A 26433-nucleotide genomic window follows, 5' to 3' on the forward strand; every position below is an offset into this window, starting at 1 on the left:
TGCATAAAACATACTAGACCTGGTGAAATTCCTAAAAGTCGAGTAATTCGCTTGAAAAACGTAATTTAATCAGCTATATAGCACTGAAGAAGGAAAAGAGAGTCCACGAGACGTAGCAGCTACGTGGTATGTGGGTGAGAGTATAGTGACAATAGAACACAGTCACGGTCCCATAGGGCCTGAGACCATCGCCACACCCCATAACCCAAATACTAAAACAAAGCTTTCCTAACGAGTACACAATGAGCTTTCGAGCGGAATATACAGTAGTGATGTGCTACTACCTACCTATATCTGCGACACTTACCGCTAATTAAATCATCCTATTAACCTTTCGGTATCAACGTCAGTTCAACAATCCGATGTATTTGCTCTTTCCACTAGAGAACATTCCACTATAGTTTACCCCGAATTGAAATTCCGAGCGTGGGTGGACAAGTTTAATGGTCCTAGATAAGACTCACGATACGTCTTGACTCGTTTCCTCCTTTAAAACGTCTTCGAATCCTCCTGCAGTGGATTTCTTTTATAACCGACCTTATTTTAAGCCAAATAGCAGCTTTTCGCCCGTTGCAAGTAGTATGAGTCAAGATTGTAACCGTCGCACCTGTGTCAAAGTATAAGTGGCCCTGCCTGGGATGCAAATCCAAAATTTAAAAGTCAGGCGATACTCGAAGAGCCAAGTTGAATAAGAAAGGATACTCTGAATGGGAACAAGGGGGAGGTATCCGTTGCTATGCAAATCGCCTCATCGGTCAGTGTCTCAGAGAAACGTCCATTTCGATTATTGCGTTCTTCACAGGATGTGCTATAATATTTACATACGAGTTAATCGTAGTAATTCAAACCCACTCGAAACGCGGTAATCTCACTTAATTCCACTGTTGTTTTGTATGGGGCGATGCTTCGTTAATTTCGTCACCAATTCACTCGTCCTATTTTATTATACAGATCACAATGGGAACTGGCTCCCTATCTAACGTGTAATATCTTTCTCTTTGTGCACAAGAGGGTGCTTTCACAGTCTTTTCGCAATTTGTCCGAGGAAATTGAGTGCTTTTCTCACTGTCCACTATCTCCACGAGAATCTTCCAGCTCATTTAACGAAACATTACGTGCTTTTGTCTGCTTTAAACGCATATTCATCTTGCGGATCTTTGTTAAACACAGTAATATTCAGGTGAGAGTGTGGTAGTGCATGTGCGTACTATCGGCGGTATCTGTCGGTGAAGCTAGTCATTTTTTATGAATTTCTCTTGTTTACCTTTATACAGTAACGTGTTCTCACGTAAAGTCACTGTGTTAGTTTTTAATAGCGCTAGTCGAGCAGCTTTCTAATGTCGAAGCATTGACTCGTACTACTCGAGAACAGTATTGCCAATTCTTCTTGCAAAGTGAGGGGAGTGGGGATAGTGGCGATTCGACAAGATTCGCAAGCAGTGCCTAGAATCTCGAACTCTCGAGTCATTAGAGAGTCGGTCAGAGAGGCTTCGCACGTGGCAAGAGAGTATTGCGTGTTCCGAGGACAACTGAAATCGATATCATCCTTGTCCCAAGTTCTGGCTACAGCTTACCGAACACATTCTTTCCAAATCTCGCATTTCGTTGGACAACAAAGTTTTCCATGGCTCTTATGTAATACTTTCTTTTATTCTCCCCTATCTCTGCCATCCAATTGTTTTCATTTGATAAAACTATATAATCTTTGTGCATTAAGAAAATCGATAAAGCTTGTGTTGTATATATATATATATACAAATGAAATTCAAATTAAGAGTTTTTATCATCGAGACACCAAATACTTTATAGGAACTTCCTTGATTATTTTGTTAAAATAAATCAATATAAATAAGTGGTTCTTTTCAGGTCAAAATTACGAAGTAAAATTACTGGCGAAATTTTAAATTATAATAGTTTGGAAGCTAAAACTCATAGTGCGTTCTACTTACATTATCTATATTTATACAATATATAATACGTGCTTGGTTTTTAAGTACAATATTATTATGTAAATGTGCGCATGGGCTAGTTAACGAGAATCAAATGGTAAAGTAGAAAATGATCGTCATTATTAGTAAAGAAGCTTAATGGAAAGAGTCTATTAAGAGTTAAGGTGCACCGCCTGGTGTTAATGCAGACGAACACCTGTGATACGTAGCATCCTAGTTTGTTGTTGACCGTATCATTTTCATGTCACATCCGTAGCATTACTGTCCGGAGACTGTGGACGGTGTCAGGCAAACATGCCCGACCAAGACCATCCCTCCAACACAAGTAAAAACCCACGTGGTTGCCTCTACCGTTCTGTCAACATCACTTTGCAATGTAACCATACGCGGTTCACCATTTCCCTTCCTGCTTTAAAACGGTTGATAAATGATACTTGGGAAAACTGCTATCTTTCAAATTATTTTATAAATACGTCCAGAGAAAAATATTTCACTGCCATACGTAGTTGCTATTAATTGTTTTTTGATATTCTGGAAATAAAATAATTGTGATATATAGTAATGAATAAAGTATATTAATTGTTCACTCCTTCATTTTGATTAACGATTTCTATATTATATCAAATACACTTTTGCTTATTTATTATATTCTGCGATATTTATTTAGCTGAAATACGTACGTTTTGCCTTGTATGATCATCACCACAAAAGACAAATACAACCAGACGCAGCTTTAATTTGTAAACAAAATTTTAAAAGTGTCGTTAGTTATATAATTTTTGATATTTCAGAAATAAAGCAGGAAAACTTTACAACCCTAGAATTTCATCTGGTTTTTTATTTTGACTACACTACACTTTTTCTTCAACGTCATTTAACTTTTCAAATGCAACTATCACTATCGCACTACTGTAGTGGCTTCCGGGATTAGAAAGGTTAAAACATTAAGCTAATAAAAAAGAATATTCATTGTTTACTCGTAAATACACTTTCATTAATAAGCCCGTACTGATATACACCACCTATACATTATACCAAACATCCTCTTGTTTATTTACTATAGCACTGTTTATTTTGACGAATTTCAAATCTTGCTTGATCAAAGCCGCAGAAGAGAAATCCAGCGAGACGCAGCTTCAATTTATAAACGAAATTTGCTTTCATGCTGTATTTTATCCGTTTCGTGAGGAAGGCAGAAAAATTGTCGCCTTTGTTTTCTCCTTTTAAATACTAGAAACCAATTTAGCCTGAAAAAAATCTTTTAATCCTGTAAATCCGACCTTCAGCTATAATCTATTTTTGTTGCTTTTTTTGCAAATAATTTTAAGGCGAAATTACAGTTTTCATAGTAGACACAGCAGACAGAGACATCGTTCGTTGGTTTTATTGTGCAGTGTTGCTTCTGGATGTAGCAAGCGAGATAATTTCTAAGTTAAATACTGCCAGAAGTAATCTTCCGCCACAAATGTATTCTTTATACGAGCGTCGTATATATACGGTCTCCGATTACCCTTTCAGGATGATTTTGCGAATAGCTGGAGCTGGCACTGTTTTTGTTTATTAAACCTACGTCGTGGATTCATTGCACACGAAATGTCCGAGAGAAAAGTTTTAAACATTTATTTCTATTTGCGCCTGAAATCGAGCTGCTGTGGCTGTTGGAAAAAAAAGGGGGGAATCTTTAGTAGCGATGTAAATATTTCGACGTTGAAAGACCTCGTTGTGCGTGGGGTTATGAAGAATCCGGGGTAAGCAGTGGTGAACCAACGATACCCCATCCAGTAAACTTTTCACCAACTTCTTTCAGCCGTTACACATTTCACGAGTTTTCATCTTTAAACATTTTTTCTTAACGCAAGCTCTGAACAACAATCTGTTACTCTCTCTATTCAATAAAATCTCGTGCTTTCAATTTATTACCTTCTCACAACTTCCATTTAAAGCTTAAGGTAATGCAAACGTGTTCGTTACATTTTTATTTTTACACAAACAGTTTTACACAATATGGAGCTGTATTTTTATCTTAATGTTGATCCCCGTTGCTCTGTATCACTAATGAATGGGAAATGTGTTGATTCCTGAAAGCTTTCTTTTCTATAAAAAAAAAAAAACTGTTAACTTTTAACCGTTAAGCTTTATGGAAAATTCAGCATGAAGCAAGCAATAGCTTATAAATAAAATGGCTGTACATATAAAAGTCACGATAATTTTACTAACAATAAAGTTTCGTGTAACGCGTTATTAAGCAAACCTAATATGTATTTTACTAGGAAAACTATTTTTTTCTGATGTACTTTTGCAATTAAAACAAAAATAATTATGAAATTGCTTAAAATTTGTATAAAATTAAATCTTAACACCATAACTTGACGTTAGTTAATTTTTTATGAAAATGTGGGTTGAAATATAGTAGAAACTAATTAAATAGGAAGAAAGTATCTTTTTGTGCGTTAGCCTTGAATGAGAGATTGCAGTTTTACTTGTGAAAACAAACGCTCACAAAAACTTGTTACTTTAATAGATATAACTTCTATTATGCTTTTTATTTCCATCACAATTATGGTTTTCCCCTCGAATATCTGTAGCAATCCTTCGGGTATAAAAACTCTACATTGTTCTCCACGAAATTTTTTACAGCTCAAATGGAAGAACGATTGAACATTAACTAATTAATAAGTTGTATTTAAATTTACAATAATAGACATGCATAATTAACACTGAGAAGGCAAAGCAATTTAGCAAGCCGCACAGTAAATATAAGGTTTGCACTACTGTTAGCGCCAATATGGTTGAATATAATCGTGCGGTAATTTCTAACAAGCATAAGCATTTGCGTTGCATTAAAACTAAAACTCAGTTTGCTTTCGGAGCATATAATATTATACATTTATTTTTACGCTTTTCCTAAATTTAAATAACCGTTCGGAGTGCGCCAAGAATAAGCAGGTAAAGAAATTTTAGCGAAACGAAACGATACAAAACGAAGGACGTGTTCGCTTAACTGGGTTGTGTTTACTCTGGCTCTGATTAAATGCTCACCACCTTATTGCTAGTAAAGCTGCCATAGAACGGGAAGGCTTTGCGCTCATGTGTAAACATCTCAGGGCGAACGCTATGAAACACTGCACAATTAACTTCTGCGACCTCAGCCAGGTAAAACTAATTACTCTTTTAGATCCTAATACCGATTACGTCGTGGATTTTTTCGAGGAGAAGAAAATTAAAAGAATGACAAACATCCGTGGTTGAAATATTGAGAAGGTAAACGTTCGGAAATGTATAAGAAATTACGCGATCTTTATTAAAAAAATTGAGTAATTTTTTCTATAAACTATACGCATGTTTATAAAGAAGTATATTACTCAATGGCTTTGTACCAATTTTTAGTACAGCTAGATAAACCTGAGTCGTAAAAAATATTTAAGTACCAAATAAGGTCGACGTGGATTATTAATCATCAACGCACTTAAAGAGATCCTAATTCTTTTTGTCAAGGAGTGAAATTAACGTCGTTAGAGATTCATTGTGCAATTAAATTACGAGCTTGCGAAGGAAAAGCTTTAAATTGGTTCGGGCGTTTTCGTGCTCAAGTAGAAATTAAAACGGAAGTTCGTCTTAGGACGGGAGCTTTCAAGCAGTAGTAGCTATATGTATCACGTGAAAGCTTAATGCAAGTATTAAAACCAAAGTAATCATCCTTATACACAGTCGGTTGAAAATGCTTGTTTACCTACTTGTCGATACCTTAGAAATAGTCAAGATCGAGCATTGCGTTCATTGCAATAGAAAGTGAGGAAATTGCTAATAACAATCGGATTTTTCATTAATCGATTTGTTGGATGTGTAATGTTGAATATGAATGGGTGCGAAAGACAAGAGAGAGAGAGAGAGAGAGAGAAATAATTCATGATACATGGAAAGGGTTGAATTTGAAATTGAGCAAGGGGTGGGGACATACGGCGTAGTTGCCACTAGCATCGGTAGAATTCCAAGCTTGCACCAAAGTTCATTACTGCGTGATGCACCGCGGGCAAACGGTTAACATTGCTGCGCCTGCCTACCGTGAGAGCCAATGCATTACCAGAATTGGAACAGGAAGAATTGGTCGCATAGCACTCCACCATAAAATCATAATTGCTACCAAAATCTCCTCCAATATTAATTACATCGTTATTTTCTCTTATTGCATAATTAAACTCTGCCGACAAAGTCGTAAATTATTTCTCAATCGTCGGTGTTACATAAATTCTAACTTATACATGCATATAAAGCCCTACTAATATCACTTTTTAACACTTTGAATTATTATTACAGGAGTTTGATCATTTCATTCGTGGATCCAATAAAATTGAACAAGGGAGAATTTCCAGACAAGCATTGGTTGCTTTACTTTCCTCCTATCGATATTCCAAATTACGAGCATCATTCGATGTCGTTAAATATCCCACACCACAGTATTAATAACCTTCCCAACAAATCTCTGACACTCGTCTGTCAATCGAATGCCGATTACTCAGAGTTCGAATCAAATGTGGTTATAACTTTGCAGTACGTCTATTAATCACCATGCATTCTACTAGGCAAATCTTTCATTAACGCTTATCTCTCACACTCGAGAACAATGGAATATTTTATATCATTCGTTTGTTCCTTGTCTGTAAAGTTTGTAGCAGTGCGCAGGGGAGCTATTTTCCTTTTAGTGTGAAAAATTCTTTAGGTGCGATGAGGTTTCTCCAAGTTTTTGAGTGGATTTATAAATAGCATGGCTATTTAGAAGTTTGACGGAAAATGAAAGTAGCGATAGAAGCGTGGTGGTGTAAACTGAAAGCGATGAGGAAAAAGAGGGGGAAGCTGGAGAAAAGTGAAAACTATTAGAGGGTTCGATGTTTCTCTTTAGATATAAATATAGTATACTGTAGGTGCACACACACACATGCATCTACAGATCTATCCATTAAAGGAACACACGAGCAGGTGCCAGTCCCCTGTCTGTTCCATACCTCCTTGCAGGAACACACGTGCTATTTCGTCAAGACTTAAACTTGTCAGGTTTACGAGTTCTTTCCAAACAGCACTCGCTCGCAAGTGTTACAACAATGCATTTCCATTCCTTGCCAACTATTGATACAACTGTGCATCAGCATTTAGCACCGTACTACGCGAGCTAACCTAACATAATTCTCTCTTTCCCTCTCTCTCTCTCTCTCTCTCTCTCTCTCTCTGATCCAACCTTAGCAGTATCTGCAAAAGTAGAAGCTGTACGTTTATTCAAACTCGTCTAATAATGCAGTACACCCAGCATATTTTTGGCTAGAAAATAGTTGAGAAGAACTTGCATTTGCTCGAATGAAATTTGAATAAAGTTATAGACAGTTTTGAATTTAATAGCATAATGGACATAAAATTACTGGTAAAGGAGAAAAGTTTTCGTTAAAAGAATTTAAATTTTTAGTTTATTAAGGACCGGTGCGAAAGGATGATAAAAAGGGAGAGGGGTGGAGAGGAAGGAGCGAGGGAGTTATATAGGGCGTTCTGGATAAGCAATGCAACATAGTCGACTTCTGAAGGAAAGAGGGGGAAGGAAGAAAGGGTCTATTTTCTAAAGGGCTGTATACCAGTGTACGGGCAGAGGCCGAAGGGTAAGGGTGATCCAGTACAATACACATAGTATACACGTATACATGATGTATATGTGTAGGGAGAACTAAGGTACAGCGGCTTATATGGCTGCGCGTATCGTATTCACGGTCTCTGTTTTCGGCAATTGTAACTCGATGTGCAAATAGAAGGTTTCCAGGTATAACGATCTCGCGTTTAAAGCCCAGCGCTGCGTTACGCGTCAGATTCTCCTACTATAAACATTGTATAGTACATAAACCATCAAACCTCCACTATCTGCCATATATCATCCTCCATATCGCTTTTTCAAAAATAATTCAGTATCGATTTTTTAAAAATTCATTGCTGAAAATCCAAATAAATTGTCGATTCTCCTTCGTGTATATATACTAGGTGAAAATTTGTGTTCTTCGTGATTTTCGATGAGAAAATTTACTGTCTCGACGTCCTGAAGGAATATTGGTCCTGGAATACGTAGAAGCGAATCCGCTTCGCTCCACTAATGAATTTATTAGTCGTTTGGTACGAACGAGCTCCTTTGGTAAATTCCAAGGAAATTCAATTTTCGATTGAAATGTTGATTATGCAGATTTCACTCTTTGCCTAGATATACATTATCCATGAAGCACCTGACACTTTTGACTGTCGCGAGTCTCGGGACCGTCTATTGTCCAATTTCCCGTCACTGCCGGACGTAAAGAATATTGTAGAAAATTCTTGGAAAGTTTCCTAAAGTTCCAGAGGAGATACGAAGCACGGTTGATTGGAAATTCATGGAGCACGAGTAAAAAGCACCAAAGAGGCTTAAGTTAATATCATTACAGTTGGAGTGTTTGCTGTGTTCGACATGCTCGATTTATTCTGTATATATGCCTGTTGTATACGAATTGGAAAATTTATTCATATGCTTAATGAAACATTTTCTTTTATTTATTTCAAGCTTCAGGTTACAAGATCGGGGTGTATTAATTTTTTAACAAGATCGATAAAAGTAATGAGTTTTCATGACAATTAGCGATCTTTGAAACAAAAAAGCTCTTAAGGTTTTCACTGGGGGCTTTTCGCCTTTCTTCAGCGTAGCAAAGAACAAGATTAATGATACTCTTCTTCCTTATCCACTGCGTCGCTTTGTATTTTACACACAGATTTTTCAAAAAAGAAACGGGTCTGTGTGCTTGAAGAATGCTTCGGTTTTGTTATTTCATCTCTCCCTCTTCTCTCATTCGATATCTAATATTACCGATTTTAATAGACTAAAAGACTACTGTATAAAAATAACATTTAAAAAGAATGAGAATTTTTTTTCGTAAAAAAAGATATCACTGAGTAACATTCATACACTGATTCACCTGATATTATTAGATAATTAAAACTAGAGGCACTCGGTCAAAATTACAAAAATAAAGACCTTCGGTATAAATCACAAATGTATTTTTGTTCATTTATGTTCAAGTTACTATATATAGATCTGGATAATACATTTTAATATCCATATGTCAAAAAAACTTTAAAAATGAGAAATATTAAATAGTAAAGTAGTGAGACAGATTCTACGCAAAGAGTACTAATAAAAATGATTAATGATATAATTCTTACATTTACCTGTGATTCTAAAAAACAATGCTTAATATTTAAGTTGAAAAATGGGACAAGACAGAGAAAATGTTACACTTGTCTCTCCGTTTTATATTATTTTAATTATATTTGCTAGATTGACCTATAGGATCATATATTATTCACAATACAAATATTATCTTTCTCAAATTACTCGTGTAAGCTAAGAAATGCAACCTAGTGAGCAGGTTTAAAAAGATTTTAGTGCTCTCCGCAAACTATATTGCTTTTCGAAAGACAAACATTATAACAGAACCAACGATAAAGGAAAAGATCCTTTAAAATTTATACCATTGTTTGAAAACTGTTAATACAATTGATGAATATAAAACGATAATAGATGAGCTTCGGGAAGCATTTCCGGGTAAAATACGAAGAAGCGCTTGATGAATGAGTTACGTGCACGCTTTTCAGTCTAAGCGCGATACTCCGAAGACTTTAAAAAGTACAAAGTCATAAATAATCCTTTTAGCTTCGTTAAGTCGACACTTTTACTCTCGGAGCTTACGTGGGTAGCCAAAAGCTCGAACATATTGACCCCTTTTGATTAAAAGCTCCCGCCAGTCAACTGCCATCACGTCCCTTCGCTATTTCTACATCTAAATCAGTTTTGATTAATCGCAGCGCAACGTAAAATTGGCAATTTTATTTTGGTACTGTTTCTCTCCATTTCGAATACCAGCAAATCATCGTGTACGAGGCAGAGGAAAGATTATTCAGCAAATCAGTTGCATAGCGAATTCATTAGGTTTCGTTGAAATGTGATAAATCGTTAAGCTTCTAAAACACTCGTATTTTCGTAAAATACGCTGTACTGTACGGGAGAGTATACTTATACATATTGCATCGAGCTGTAAGTGAACGCTGGTTTTATCGAGGACCTATAAAAATGAAATACGAACGCGAGGAATTGGCCATGGCTCGTTATAGTTATTCTGGTTCAACGGGAGGGGGATATGCAGCTGGTAGTAGCAAATAGCGAGATTATGCAATCTGTTGGTTAGCCTAAAATTCTGTAAAGCGACGAGTACACTCTAGGCAGCGATATAGAATAGTATACGACGCAGCGAGGATTAACAACGATACCAATAAAGTAGGGTTAGCTCGCAGCGTCGTTAAAGATTTACCCCGTACGTATATCGCTCACCTAGCTAACCCACACTCACTTTTATTTTTATTCTACGCCAGGAAAAATTACGGTACTCTACGCTCTATTTTCGTCCAGTTTCCGCTTTTCCTATCATTAAGCGAGATTCCACCAAGTTATTTTCAAAATCCATACTGAAAATTTGCCCTATTTTTATTTTCTAAAATAAACCACAGCGGAATGTTGTTGTTTAATCCTATTTTTACTAATATTTTCCGTATTGACTGGAATAACTGTGCGTTGATACAATAATTCACGAGGAGAAACGTCATATATAGGAGTGAGAAAAAGCCATGGATTCCGTTGAGCCAAATTGGATCAATGCTGAAATGACCAGTCGAATTCCTAACTTTGGGACAAAGCATCTTCTTGACCTAAAAACTTGGTATTAAGTGAATTCGGAGAGAACTTATTGGCGGGGAAGTAACGAACAGTTTGATAACCCGCATGATCTTGAACTTTCAATAATCCTCTCGGTAACAAACTGCTTTGCGATGGAGCAACTAAATGTTCTGTCACACGGAAAGCTTCGTGTGGGAAACAACAACTGAATCCTGAATCCACCAAGATTCATGCGGGCTGCTTTAAACTGGATTTTCTGCTGCTCAATTTCCACGAACCATCCTTATTTACCGCGAATAATGCAAATTCAAAATTATATTACGAATTAAGCTATACTATTTCCGAAACTATTCTCTGCTCCATTAAGTTCCTTCCTGGAAAACTAGATATATAATTTCGATATTTTACTATAATCTATCGTGTTCAATGTTGATAATTCCATTAAGCAAAAACTTTTCTCTCATAAATCATAACTAGAAATGCATGGTCTATATAACTCGTAAATTATTCGATATACAAATAGCGATGGTTATTGAAACGTCAATAATATTCTCTTATCGTTATCTATTGGAAACAGTTACATAAATTATTTGGAAAATGTAATTCTACCTTTACACTTGACGCTAAAATTTTTTAAAAAATTTTATCAATGTGTTTGGATGATTTTTATGTATTTTTGATTGACCAAATTATATATGAACATAAATATCGAGGCAGGGATTAATGAAAGGTTTGTATACAACACAGCTGCACCCTCTGGGCAAATTCAAGGCTGAATTTGCACGAGTCACCCTTTTCGTTTTCTTCGAGACTCGGCGAGGTTCGTTATCAACGCGTCGAATACATTGTGTCGACCCTCCCACCCGAATCGAGCCGAGTCCAGTCGAATCCTGTTGAACCATACGGTCTGAATTTTGCCAATGTCCAGCACAATTTCTATTGTCCACCAAACACGTGAGAGCTGACGAGGTGACGCTGCGACCTGCGCTGCACGCACGTTATTTAGCTTATTAATATCTCGCAAACCCCTCTCAACCCAACCCCTACCTACGACTCTACCGCGGTCTAGCCACCGACGCTTCCACTGTAATTATGCCCGATCATTATCTCGAGCTTTTACTGTACTTTAAAAAGTTCATTTTACGACTTTTCTAACGAAGCACCGATATTTCGCCTGATAGAACCGTTCGCATTTATAATACAAACTATCATTGTTTACTATAATGATAAGAGTTAATTGAAGGCTCACATAAAGATTGAAATTAAATTCTAATGAAAAAAGTTTGCTGGACGAAAAGTTCTTATAAGAAGAGATTCCGAAACGGACGATCATTGCTACACGTAATTTATTACTTCGTTTATTAATTTCTTTTGTTTCCTCACTCAAATGGCAATGTCCAAAATTGTCTCTCGTGTATTTGGGTAAAAACGTGTCATTATCACGTAAAACCGTCATGGTTATTAACGGGGCTGCTATATCCCACGAGGATTACGAACAGAAAAATATAACTTGTCAAAAACTTGTCCAGGCTCCATTATTATTAGTGGCCTTCTTCTTGTACATTAGCTGAACATTCACAAATAAGTTATATACGTTGAGCCCGTAAATAATTTTTTGCAAATACACACTATATAATTATTGCAGTTTTCACACAAGATTGGATCAATTTTTCTATTGGTTGTTTTGTCAAGTGTTAATAACTTTATAAGATATTAGCACGTTTTTTGTTTATGCATATTATTTGCACTAGTTTATTTTGTAACTTTCACACTAACTCCGCAACTATATATAATCGCGCTTTATATTTTATACATCTAAAGATTGATTCCTTCTATATTCCACTCCGTTCCGTGCTGGTTCTGTTTATCTCTTTACAAATGTAATTGCAGGCTGCAGAGAAACACATAATCTGATAATAACTATATTTTGCAAAACAATAAACAGAAGCAATATGGAGCGTATAGTGAGAACCAACCTTAATTTACATGATTCTCAATACGCGATACGAATGTCAATGTTTCCTAATATGATAGCAAACACCTCGTAATAATATTTATTTCTCCCTCTTTCTCAGCAATACCAAGAAAATAAATAGTGCGTATACTCCGAGTCAGCGTAGTTTACTCGCAAGTATCGTACACATCCATGTGAAACGAGCCTAAAGTTGGTATTACACAGCGTGTGAATCAATGAGCCTCGAGGCGTACACATTATTAGTATATCCATTTACAGATAGAAAAGAAACTCAAAGCGGAGATACTCGCGTTGCGTGTCTATTATGTAGCTTTGCTTTACACGAATACAACTGTTGTACATGCTTCAATATTTTACTGCATCCCTACTCCGTGTGATCTGGTACTTGTAGCTACACACATACTGACACACACGAATGGATATGATACCGAATGTAACACGTTTACTGCTCGTGACGTCTCGAGACGTCATGTCATAACGTTCTATATATATATATATATATACCACAGTACACGTGCAGACATCTAGAGACGTCATAGCTTGTTTTGAATTGCAGTTTACACTTTTTAAAAGCTTATACATATTCAGAAGTAATGTAATGAAGAAAAATGATTGCAATCAAAAGCATTCAACTCCTAGGGGTATAGTAAGCCAATTTGCACACACAACAGCAGTAAAAGTCTTATAACTATCAAAAGGGACGGTGTTGGTGCTCCTGTAAAACGAGGCAACTAAAACAGGGACTACGCTATTCGCCAAATACCATTGGACGTTGGACATTGGCTGCTGCTTCGATACTATAATACTCGCAGTGACACGTATTATAGTGCCGAACCAGCCAATGGCCAACGTACGACTTTAATTAACGAATGCATAGTGGGCCTGTGGCTTGACATATATATACTATAGCGTCGAACCATTCAATGTCTCACGTTCGACGTTATTTGACGAATATTGGAACCTTTGCTTAACGTTGTTCTCCATAACGGTTGTAATTGTAATTTTTTAGTGGGACTATAGACTCTTAACTGTAGGCTACAGAAAAAATGTTGGAGAACGTTTTACAGAGAGGTCAAAGGTGATCGACACAAATTGCATGGTTTTTAGGAGATTTTATCCTCGAAAGCCTCTATTAGGAGGCTCTCGCTTGGAAATTACGCGATTGTCATCTTTGGAAGCAGAGGAAGTCGAAATTTGGAGCTGGAAAGTGCAATTTAGCTGTAACTGGAACGAGTGGACGTAGCAGGATCCGTAGGCGTTATATGTCGCTTGCAGTGTTTGACTGAAGCCTATATATACGCTTTTAACGCTTTGGCTGGGAGTCAAAGTTAATTATTGATATTATCTGATTGGATAAGACCAGTGTGTATAGAGTTTCCTGCTTGGTATTTTTCATATTCTTGAACTTCCTAATTGAGCTACAAAGTAGGATTTATAAGGCAAGACAAGGCGCGTTAAAATAAATAGTTTGTAACCTTTGTTCGGCGAGGTGCACGCGAATCCCGAATTAAAATTACCGGAGCAACGTGTATCGATTGTTCCTTCACCTTGACACGCGTTACCTTCTAATAGCCTTCTATTCATTCTCACTCCCTATCGTTCTTCCTTCTAACACCATCAATATGAGAGAAAGGATGAATTATATGAGCCAATACAGGCAGCGGTTTGTCCAAAAATATTTGAAAAATGGCTAAAATGTCGGATCAAAGTGTTTTCCGTCATAAAAGGATGGATGAAAAATAGCAAAAGCGGAGATTACAACATTTGCTACGTGATGTTCTAAAATTTATGTAGCAGAAAATTTTTGTTTGAAGAGCCGTTGAGTAATGGAAGACCCTGAGGGGGAAGCACCGGTTAAAAATGTGTAGTAAAACCAAAAATTGACTTTGATCCAAGGACTTATTATATACTATTTGTATTTTTATGCTTGGGTGTAGATATAGCTTTGAATATATTCAAAGTAGACTTCTCGATATGGTAGGTTTCTTTGCATTCGATACTTTCTGTCTATACGAAAGCTATCCAAATGTCCTCTCAAATATTTTATTTCAAAGCCAACGTCTATTGAATCGGCAAACCTCATCTCCCTCACCACGAGAATAAACGCTTACTTTCAAACGTTGATCGAGTCCCATCATATCTCGTAAATGCTTCGGTGAATATATCATAAGCACATGATTATCTCTCATATAAATTATTTACTTTATTTTATTAAAAATCAAATCCTTTTTCCTTATTTTTGGTATTAACTTGCTTCAAAAGTTCAATATCTTTTTTCTTAAATTCTGATCCAATATTGGTTAAAGGTACTAGCAGGTTTAAGCAATTTTAAGGTAATTTAATAATATATAGGTATTTAAAATTTTTATTTGTTTTGCTTTTAAAATAAACCCTTTGAAGAATACTTTAATTTATCAAATAAGAGATTTATAAGGAAATCTTACGTACAATATGCCATCCCTTTGAAAGTTAACCAAAATGGGGTTAAAAGTGAGATAGGATGAATAAATATAGTTTGTAAGATGAAAATAGCAAATAGCTTTATTTAATTTATTACAGACTGGAGAGTGAAAAGCGATCTGGAGAAATGTTGATAAAAACGGTTGATTTTCCAAGCTTTCGAGATTTCCGAATATTCGAGTTAGAATGCGAGCATGGTGCACTTTGCAGGCAGCATTTTACGAGTGTCGAGAATTGTCTCGCCGGTGACAACTTTGGAGAAAATAGTAGATGCACTGGGACAAAAAGCCTCTATTGCGCGATTGCCTTCGCAGCTTATCGAGAATGTCTACGTTCATGCGTCACCATATATCGTAACATCTGCTTTGCCCTTCATATTTCCCATCCACTGTATAATATGCAAACAAATATATTTCCATATACAAAACCGTAATAAAAAGTTACAATTTTTAACTTTCCTAATTAAACATATATGCACATGTAGTATAACATTGCACTGTTTTTTTTGCAGCTCTTTATTTTCCACAATCGAATTTAACACTGAGGCTACCATACGTGATGGAAAATGGACCGAATCTGAAATCGGATCTCAAGCTTGTTACCTTGAGGACCCTCAGGGATGACTCCACCTTACCGAAGGATCCAAAGTACCAAATCTCGATACCGCTTGAGAAGATCGCCTCTTTGGACCAGAGAACTAAAAGTATCATTTTACACGCCTTGCCAAAAGGGGGTAAGTGCAAAACTTTGCACTATAAAGGAGAACTAACTAGAAAAAACTTGAACCATTGAGACGAACATAAAAATATTTGAAAAACTCTACCAAGTGTTACCTTTTAGGAGAAAAGGAGCACCGTCGAAAGTTTTACTCTTAAGTCTATATATATATAAAAGAGATTAGAAAAATTGGTCAAATAAATTTTTATGAAAAATTTAGATAATTATATTTTTAACGACGTTTGGTTATCTTAGCTTATTTATGTAGTCTTAAGAAAACATGGGGTCTCCCTTGAGCAAGTTGCTTTCCCTCGACAGTTGCCAAGCAATTAATTAACCTAAACAAACATTTGCTGTGACTTTAATCCCAAATGATTAATTAATTGTGTTGTTCTGACAGCGAGATTCGCATACTGTGTTAAACCTCCCGTAATGATGTAACAGAAAATCAATTAAGTCGAGTATATTATAAATGAGATTCCAGTTTTGATCAATCATTCCATTCTTTCGCCAGGCACATCAAGCGCGATTGTTGTTGAAGCCAAAGAGAAAAATGGTGGACGTGCAATACTCGAAGTAAAAATCGAACCTCTTCCTGTACCAGGGAAAAGCATAAATTGCACGAATCACATTGAGGTAAAATTTTATCACAAAAATTCCTTGAACCGGCATATAATTATTTAAATAAAAAAAGAGATATCCGATATTAATAAAAAATTAATTAAAGGACATTTGCTTCTGGAACGCATCGAAGTATAGAATCTATGAAAATCAGCCAATCACGTTGCTCGGCTCAATTGGACCAGAGACGTATTATCCAGAGATTTGTCCTGAATTTCGCATTAGCAGATACGAGTTGATGAATGGCAAGTTTATGAAATGAAAAATGGGAATCCTTTGAAAGCGCAGATTTTAATTGTTATCTTTTGTTATTTGCAGGCAATGAATATTTTCAGATAAACGACAATTTACTGTACTCGAACGCGTCGTTGGACAGGGATGTCCGTGGTCCTCCGGGGGGACCTGGTCCTCACGTGGCCGTTGAAGTGCGTTGTGTCGTGTACGAAGAAAAGACTGGTGTGCAGCACGTGGCAACAAATATCCTCGATATCGACATTCTGGACCAAGACGATAATCCACCCATTGCTCAAACGAGCAACGTCGTCGAGATAGCTCTAAAAGATTTCCAAGCGGTGAGTTACCTCTCTTTGACTTTTCTCTTTTTTTCTCTCTCAATATATTTTACCCTCAAAGTACAGTATTTTATAATACAATGCACAAGATGTATCAGCGGTTGTAAAATAATCAAAAATGTACCTGCTTTGCGAGTGAAACAAAAGTGCTGAGAAACTGACTTGATGAAGAGGCTATTGTTCCTGTAATTAAAGCATTGTTTTCGACGATTTTCTGGAGAGGTGAGAAAAAAAGATAGCGTAGAGAGGAAGCAAGAGGGATGGATGACTGAAAGAAGTTGACAAAAGACCAAAGGGAAACAAAGAGGAAACAGAGGAAAAGGATACACAGAGTCTGATCCTTCCTGATTAAACCTCTGCTCTCTTCCAACTCCTATACTCTCCTGCCACACTTTTCTCCCCCCCCCCCTCTCTCTCTCTCTCTCTCTCTCTCTCTCGTAAATTTTCTTCGTATACTTTTAGCAATTGCAAACTGATTTTTTCTCTACCAAAACTTCGCTTCGTAACGAGTTTAATGGATCAGTAAAATTGATCTGTGGCCATAGGATACACGTATAATAGAGTAAATGTAAAGGAAATAAGTAGTGATAGGGATTGACAGGCAGGCTTTAAAAGTTTCGTAAATGTATTTTTCGTTACAGGGTGCCAGACTGGACAGTAACGATCTTATGGTGAAGGATGCGGATATTGTGACGAGCAATCGATATACCGTTTCTATTTTTGACGATATACATGATGCGCTGAACATCACGTACGATACGATGTCGGTGGAGCATCCGACTGATCCCAGTCAACCAGAATCAACAGCAATATTCACCAGTCAGTCACTTTAAAGCCGTTCATAGAATCCTGAAGAAATTCCTCATCGTCAATCCTGTCGGAATCTAAAAAATCGTTTCTCTCTTTGTAGGAATTTATGCGAAAACGACCTTACTCCCCAAGTCACCATACAGGGTGATACTCCACGTAAGGGACGAGTCACTTTTGCCTGGTAATCACTCAAATTCGGTGAGTCAACGTTTTTTCTCCTGTGCTACATACGTGTTATCCCTCGAGCCTTATTAAACCTACCTACTACAACCTGACCAAGGTGTTATTACTCTTTATCGAGTGGCACCAGCATTTTCATCGAATAAGGCTTTTATTGACCATCCTGCATGGTGGATTTATAGTTTAATTAAAAGGTTGGTGACTGGGAGCTCGGTAAATTGTGTTGGCATGGGCAAAAGCTTTTCCGATATATATCCCTAGCGACTGTCAATTACAGCTGGCGAGGAAGAAGCCTCGGACCAAAACCTCGGCTCAGGCTTGACCAGACTGCCTTAGTGTGCAGTTACTGCCTCACTTATCGGTATATGCATCCTCGACTGCCAGATGCACTAGTAACTTTTCTCCTTCAGCCCGCAATGCAGCGATACGACAGATAATTCCAGAGTCATCGAAACAATTTATTATCGCGTTGAATTCCAATATAATATTCCTAACACGAGAAACCCATTGCCAATTTTAATATCGTTTCGAGTAGATATAAATATATGATAAAAATCCAGAGGGGCTTTTAAAAATCGCAGCTCTTAATATTTATCATGGATACTTTAATGCAATTTGTGGAGAACCTGAAAAATCTCTTACGAAGCTCGCTCTCGTGTATGTTTAGCCAGAGTTAGTAATTTGCGTGATTAAATGGGTGCTATGGTTATATATATGTATATATACGTATCTTAGGATAACCGTGGCTTATATTAAGCACTTGAAAAGCTTAGACTGCAAATTTCTCGGGTGCGGCATTGATTCCGCAGTGGCGGCTAATCGCGAATTAATAGCAGCGCGCCATTTCGCGGTGGTAAAATGGAAGAGATAGGGGGGGGGGGGGGGTCGAACGAACAGAGGAGGGGAGACGCGTGGGTGTTTTATCCTATATATATATATATATATATATAGGTTCCTGTGGCGGAGCGGAACTTTCGTTTAAAATGCTTCCCTTTATTATCGCCTGCATCGATTTCCTTTAGCGGTTAAAGGAAGCAAAAAATTAGCAAGATTCCAGACCTGTCCTTTGAAATTTATTACCTTGCTGGAAGCATCGCTTTCGCTAATCAGCAATATCCACGAAATTACTGATCCGGCTTTACATTTTATCCCGCTACAATGAGCATTTTCTTGTACGGATAAGAATCAAAGCTTAACAGAGTTTTTGATTAAAAAGTCGAAAAAATAAACTGTAATTTAACTATTGCAATTTAATTCTAGCTTTTAGCCTCTTGTGTAACTGAATTATAGTGTCTGTATATAACTGTTAGTTTCATTCAATAATTTAGAGGTTAAATAAAATTATGCAGTAGGTAATTTTGCAACAGTTTGAAATTTATATAAATAAATTACTTCTAAACAGAATACATTGATTACCCATTGCTAGCTGTAATCTTATTAACAGAGATATTCGAGAGATTTATGTATCTTTAATGATTCATTAGGCTGAGTTGCTCTATGTCAATCGTAGCTCCAGTTTTATTCGTTTTGCAGTAATCAATAAAATATAATTACTATAGTTAATGTAGTTTATAGTTTAAAAATAAAAAAAATGTTTAACTATTAAAAAACTAATAATATTTATATTCGACATAACACAACAATTAATGACTTTGCAAATATTTTCATTAATAAAGACTTTTACGCTACTTTAGCCAAATAATAAAAATAGCAGGATTATAAATGGTTTATTATTACCGCTTCATGAATCTTTGTAATTTTTATAAGCTTTTATTGTGTGCTACTGCTAAACAGAAGAGAAATAAATATATTAAATACATTAATACTAAATTATCAATAAAATTCTGCTTTGTTAATTTATTAGATCAATATAACACTGTCATTCGTTGGTCCACAACATCGAGCAACAACGACAACGGTTTCTTCGGTGATACGAAGACAGCCAATTACGTTTCCGGAAAACGTGAAAATCGCCCGAGTATCGTCACGATACTTTCGCGTTGCCCAACCAGCTGCTCAACCAACTATCGATTTAATCTTTGGGATTCATGGATCCAAAGCTTTTGACGTTACTCCAAAAACTGGCATTGTTTACGTGGCTAACGCCACGCTGCTCAGCTCTATCGCTTCGTCTACCGTCAAGTGAGTGTTGCAGAATCACACCTATTGTATGGCAGGGGTGGCCAACTTCTTGTATCAATCTTCCTAGTATACTGAAATTCAATATATTTTTAAAAACCTTTCTTGTGTACTTTATAATTAATAATAAATTAGGTGTCTTTGTGCAAACAGGAATGAATAAATACATTTTTTTTTAAATGAACTAACAGCATGAATTCTGAAATATATAGAATTAAAAATATTGTTTTCAAAATAGAATATCAAAAAACAATAATCTATAATAGAAATTCATTATATTAAATATTGATTAAGCTAATTAATGTGTAAGAATGGACAATCGACCAAACGAAATTTGGCCTTTTCTCTATCAAACATGTTATTATAAAGAAAAATAAAATAAAATATGAAAGTCAGAAAAAGAATTGCGAGTATCTCACAAGGGGATTGATTGAGAAACCAAATGATATATATGAATTATCTAGGATGAGAATAGGGGGGATGGCTATTATTTTTGGAAGTTGGGAATTGTCGATGAAATCGATCCAAGTAAAACAAAAACGAAGATGAAAAGAAGGACATTTTGGTTTCAGTTTGAAGATTGATTGGCGGGGTCAAAATCATGTGGCGTCTTTCGCACAAATTCGAGTGAACCTGATCGACTTGACAAGTTCAACGATTCGAACGTGTAACCAGAGCGAGGTGGTGAATCATTCGTGCGCCATTGCTGAGACGCGTCGAGACTGCGAGTCAAGCTGCGGTATTGGCGGGGGTGCATTTAAGTGAGTTCCCTTCTTTCGACGACCCTTTCACTCTCCACCCCCTCCCCCTCCCTGCCATTCCCTTCCATGCTCCAGCCTCGAACCCAAGAAGACTGAAAGTCATTACTTTCGGTCCTCGTAACACATTATAGCCACTGCGAATCACTTTTCGTAGAAACTAGACGATTTCGAACGTTCTCTTGGCCCTCCCTCCATCTTTAGTTCCCCGTTAGTGGCAGCCTTTTCAAGTATTTCACCCCCAAAGACTAAACGAGCCCCTAACCTACAGCGTAATGTCTATTGGAAGAAAAATTTCCTTTGTGTTATAGAAGGACTTTCCTCTCTATCTTTCGATATCAGAAATACGCATAAAAGAAAAGTTTTGCTTGATAATTCACAGCAATGGCAGCTACGAGGGCAAATGCATGTGGAGAGCCAACAATGGAAATGGACTGAGTAAAATGACCGAACGTTATGCAACTTGTTCTCCAGACTTGGCCTTTTGTCCCGATAATATCTGCGACGAGTTGGAGTACCTCGACTATCGAATATGTCCGCAGGATTGCACGATTGAATGTAAGCATATATATACATATACACAGTTTAGTCATTCTCTCGCGAAACCAATAGAATCGAAAGTAATTTTACGATGCATAACCTTTTTATTGCGCAAATCTCTGCCGAAGCAAGAAAAGAAAATTTACTGGCTTTAATTAATGTTTTTTTCCACTCGAGCAATCAATTGGTATTATTTATTCTTTGATCGTCGTATAGTTTCAAGGCATGCCTGGCAAAATAAAAAAGTAGTTTAAAGAATCTCTCAAGCTCTTGGCCAGATTGAAGAGATAAAGTTTGGATTACAGCGGAGGTGCATTTCGGCGAGATAAACAAAGACGGACGCGGAATAAAAAGTGGGGTTGATATGTGTTTCTGCAATGATATGATGCAGTGCACCTGTGGTCCAAAAGTGCCGAAAACTCGTCCAGGAAAATTGAAAAGGGAGCGAGACAAGGAGGTTTTGCTTTCTGGTGCAAGGACAGGTTGGTATATCGATCGTATATAGTATATATAGAGTGTTAACAATTTTAAAAGTGACAAAAAACTGGAAAATTTTTCATTTCAGCATCAACATCCCCCTGCGGGCCTACTTGTATGATAGGAGTGATCGGAGCTAGTCTTTTCGTTTTAATAGTGATTGTGGGAAGTCTCATCATGTGGCGATACAGGTGAGGAAGATAGATAATAAACCAATTTTTATGTTATATAAAATAGCTCCTCTGTCTGCTTTTACGTAATAAAAAATCTGAAGAGAGCTTTCGATATGGAAAGGCTGTAAGTTATAAAGACGAGAAGGCTTCCCTGCAGGCATCGTACTGAAAGCTTAGATAGTCGCATCAGGGATGTTTACACGAGTCGAATGCAGTGTACGTGCAACAGCTGGAACCCACCGTGCAATCTAGAGTAAACTCCAGATAACTGCAGTCGACCACTTTCTGCAAAAGCCTTCGAGAAGCAGGTTCAAAGAAAACGAGAGAGAATTTTCAAAACTTCTAAAAAAAGTCTAAAGTCGATATATGGTTACATGCAGATTAAAAAATTAACTATGCTCGCGTTGCTCGATCGTAACGCGATGAAACTTTACTGAAAGCGTTGAAACTTGATCATTGAGAATGTTTTCGTTTTGGGGGAAAAGAAACTATTATTCGCGATTATTAGTTGAATGTACCTTTTCTACCATGCATTATGGAAACCAAGCCCCCGAAGAAGAAGCTCAAAAAAGGAAAGAAAGTGAGATAAATGTTTTATAGAAATTTCAAAAAAGTATAAAAATAAATACACATAAATGTAAAGAAGATGTATGTACACGTATAGCTAAATCGAAAAATATAGCAAACGGCGTTGAAGCGTTATTGCAAAGCGCGAGTTAAATTGCCATCATCCACAGGACCGGAATGGCTTCGTCTTGGGCAAAGAGAAATGACTATTCGCGGTCATATATATTATAGTAGTTGAGGTAGTGTTCTTGGCCACCCCCGGATACCAACCCCCTCGTCTGGTGGCGCGATAGTCTCGATCGATTCTCCGTGAAATCTCGTCGGGCACGCATGCAATGAGACTGTTAGTTGGCCTCCTGATAAGCCTTATCTCGACGCATTATCAATCTCTCTTCCATACCCTTCCCCCTCCCACCCTCCATACCATCCCACGCCAGACCGACTTTCTCCTCCCTCAAAATGCAACTTCGAATTCGCACAGCTGTTATTCGATCCTACTCTCTTCCTCTTTCTCTTGGCCAATTTATGTCTATCCTTATCTAGCGTCGCGCTAATTTTATTTTAATCGTCCTGTTCCGTGCGCACCTTAATCCGTCGCGATTCCCACTGGACGTAGTAAGGATCCTTAATAACGCGGGATATATTTTATAAGTAGGATTAAATTAAGGTACAACTTTTGCGTTTGCTTTAACTGTACTTTAATTATTACCGTTATTTAAATGACTTATTCGTAGCGTTTCTTTAATGCATGAGGATATTATGTTATTTATTATTATGCAAATAAACGGTTAGAATTAAAATAAAAGCGTGGTAATACGTAAATTTGGCGAAATGTGCCGAAAGACTCCTTTGTATCTCACCGAATACCTGTATTATTGTTGTAATTGCAGCGACTAGCTATCATTCTCTCTATTGTTCCTTTGTTTTCGTACGCGTGAAACTACAATGAGTTAAACGGTCGTATAATTGTCGCGAAAATTATTCAAACAGCCAAGCGATACTAATCGTGGGGTACATAGAATTAACACAGTTCGCGGTGCTTCGGTAAGACAAATATTTCGCGATTTAATCTGCTTTTTGGCAACGTATAGCTTTGCTTTTACATAAGACGATTAGTCAAATACTTGGGCAGAAAAAAAATAGCACGGTTTATCTCGAAGACAGATAAAAGCTAAACGATTATTCGCACGAACGTGAAATTGCAAAAGTTCCTGCAGTACAGTTTACGGCCAATCCTATTGTGCAAAGTCTCTCTGGCCACCTCAGTTATCTGTCCTGCTGTTTACTTTCTTTTCAAGGCTAAAATATGCTGTTTAACTGCTCGAAGGAAGAAAGTGTGCTTCGAAAAAGTTTGTAAATAAAATTTAAGACCGTGTTACGTATAAAGATAAGTTTTTTAATTTTTTCAAGCTTAAGGGGTGGGGTGAGGATATAGAACAAGATTAAGCTTCTCCTATTACAATTCCGTGAAAAGGATAAGAGGAATCGTTTTATGTTGAAATGAAATGTTACAGAATGGTAACAAAAGGTTCTCGAAGGGAGTGCAAACACCGTGCGGACGATGGATCTAATGGGATAGGAATTCTACCATCGGATTACATTGATCGTGGAGATGGTCTGTTGATCGGCTTGGACACGTTCACTGCGACCAATCGCCACTTACTTCTTCCCAAATCCAATCCGGTAAGCCCACTTTTATCTCATTCAATTTTTTTTTTAAATCACTCCTTCAAAACGATCAAATATCTCGACTGGCTTTGCTGTCTCTGCAAAGTGGGCGTGGTTAACCTGTATGTGTACAGGTTGTATTTGTTAATATCTGATAAAATCCGTTATTTACCGAGTAAATGCATATTGTTTTATTTACACATGAAAGGTGTACGAAAAATTGTGCAGATATTAAATTTGGCAAGAAGTTTACGTTGCATGTATGGATTAAGGCATGACTGCGAGAAAATCTAATGACGTCACTACTGATAATGATCGGTATGTAAGAGATCATTACAGAAATTTCCTTTTAATACGTCATAATATCTCATAAGCTTAATGAAAATGAGAGTAGTTATTCATTCTTGCACACGCTGCGAAACCGACGTAGATCAGAGAGTGAAAAATCTCGTACCACGATTTTTGGCAGAAGCGGGTCAGCTTAAAAAGCTCGCAATCTAGCGCAAGTAAATTAATTTCTCTAAAGTTCTTAAAATTTTCACATATTTTAGTAAGTTGGAAAACGACCTTATTCTATATTAAATCATAGAATATTATTTGTGCAAATTTGAAAAATGAATTTTGAACCACAAGCTAATCAGTTATATTTCTGTGACATATACTGTTTTAAAAAAACACGTAAATATAAAATAAAATTATTAAAATCAAGTTTTCAGAATATGAAGGATTCAACGGTTAAATCATTAGAATAGTATAAAATGAAGAGAAATGCTTGTATTGCGGAAGGAAGAGTAGAATAAGGAAGGAAGGAAGGAAGGAAGGAATGAAGGAATAAATGTAAGCAGGTGAAAGTAGGAAAAGGTGTGTTAAGTTAGGGGGCTTCCTTCGTGAGGCAAGTCTTTCTATGCAATCTCATTTTGTTATATAAGGCTAGAGGGGGGGTCAGTGGGGAACATTTTAGTACGCGGTAACAGTGATAACGACTCTGGAATAATTCAAGCTGTCCTGCGTCGGGCAGGAACGCCCGGAAATTGCCTGGGTGGCAGCACAGCAACAGTTTATGCTGAACGGATATGCAAAGGAACCACACCAGCACGTAAGGTTTTGCACGATCGATTGGCAAGACTTTGAAGCTTCTATACGCTTCCCTCGTAAAAGCTCCTCTCATCCTTAACCGTCCAGCGAGACTTTCTCATTCAAACTTACATTCGGTACGCAAACAAACACTAAAATCCCCCATCCAGCTCCTATATTCAATACCAGTGCAACGACCCCTGTTAGATTTACAATTAACAGTAGAGAAAAATGCTTGAAATTGCGTGGAAAGGCAACCATACACCCGTCTGATGAATATACGTTTAATAATGATTAATTTTTAATAGATATGTATCAATAAATCCAAGAAAAGAAAGAGCGAGATTGTTCTCCATGCTGCATACACAAATACACACGAATACTTGCTATCTTCTACTTTCAGAGCACTGCTAAAAGATACGAAAACAAGTGAGGGAACTCTGAAAGATTTGGCAGTAATTTGACTACCAGATAAGTCTTTGGATAAAATAAATTGAAAAAAGACTATTTGCCATAATGGTACAGTGAAGGGAGAGGAGGAGATTCTCGTGTCAGTATGTGCCACTAAAACCAGTTGTATATTTTATTTTGGTTCGGTAATCACTTCCGTTACAGTTTTCTCGATGAGAAAACCTGGTTGGCGGGTGGAGCAGTAAAGCCGTCGGCTTTATTTCACGCGAGGATTTAGCTTGTCTCTCTACAGCAAAGGCCACTAAATGTCGAAGCCTACATATATATACTCCATGCATCTATCAACGCGTGGGCCTTTACGACATTAACACCTATTTTATAGATATAGTGCCCATAGTTGTGACAGTGTTCCTATCGAATCAAATATCCTATCGATCCTATAATATTCCTCTAGAATTTCGCTAATATTATCGAATAAATTATAAAAATGCTCGACTCCTACATTCTCCCTTGACTCCAAAGCATTTAATGCTGTAAAATAACCCACGTAGACCTTATGGAAATGAGGCCACGGTGTGAATTTTTTTAAATTTTTATGAAAATATTGGTGTATTCTTGAT

General features: G+C 37.0%; 1 protein-coding gene across 1 annotated transcript in view; it reads left to right on the top strand.

Moving 5' to 3' along the window:
- The window catches only part of Ret (Ret oncogene), a 41797-nt gene that overhangs the window by 10451 nt on the left and 4913 nt on the right, over nt 1–26433 (top strand). The window contains exons 2-13 of the mRNA XM_066728263.1: nt 15618–15839; nt 16338–16459; nt 16551–16689; nt 16763–17016; nt 17658–17835; nt 17927–18024; nt 19871–20148; nt 20718–20906; nt 21286–21461; nt 21749–21925; nt 22009–22111; nt 24175–24343. Coding sequence (XP_066584360.1) covers nt 15618–15839; nt 16338–16459; nt 16551–16689; nt 16763–17016; nt 17658–17835; nt 17927–18024; nt 19871–20148; nt 20718–20906; nt 21286–21461; nt 21749–21925; nt 22009–22111; nt 24175–24343 — 2105 coding nt within the window. The remainder of the gene's footprint in view (nt 1–15617; nt 15840–16337; nt 16460–16550; nt 16690–16762; nt 17017–17657; nt 17836–17926; nt 18025–19870; nt 20149–20717; nt 20907–21285; nt 21462–21748; nt 21926–22008; nt 22112–24174; nt 24344–26433) is intronic.

The sequence above is a fragment of the Prorops nasuta genome, unplaced genomic scaffold (genome assembly GCF_024137725.1).
Source record: "Prorops nasuta isolate Cenicafe-Biocafe unplaced genomic scaffold, Cenicafe_Pnas_1.2 PNAS00006, whole genome shotgun sequence".
In the NCBI taxonomy this organism is placed as follows: Eukaryota; Metazoa; Arthropoda; class Insecta; order Hymenoptera; family Bethylidae; genus Prorops; species Prorops nasuta.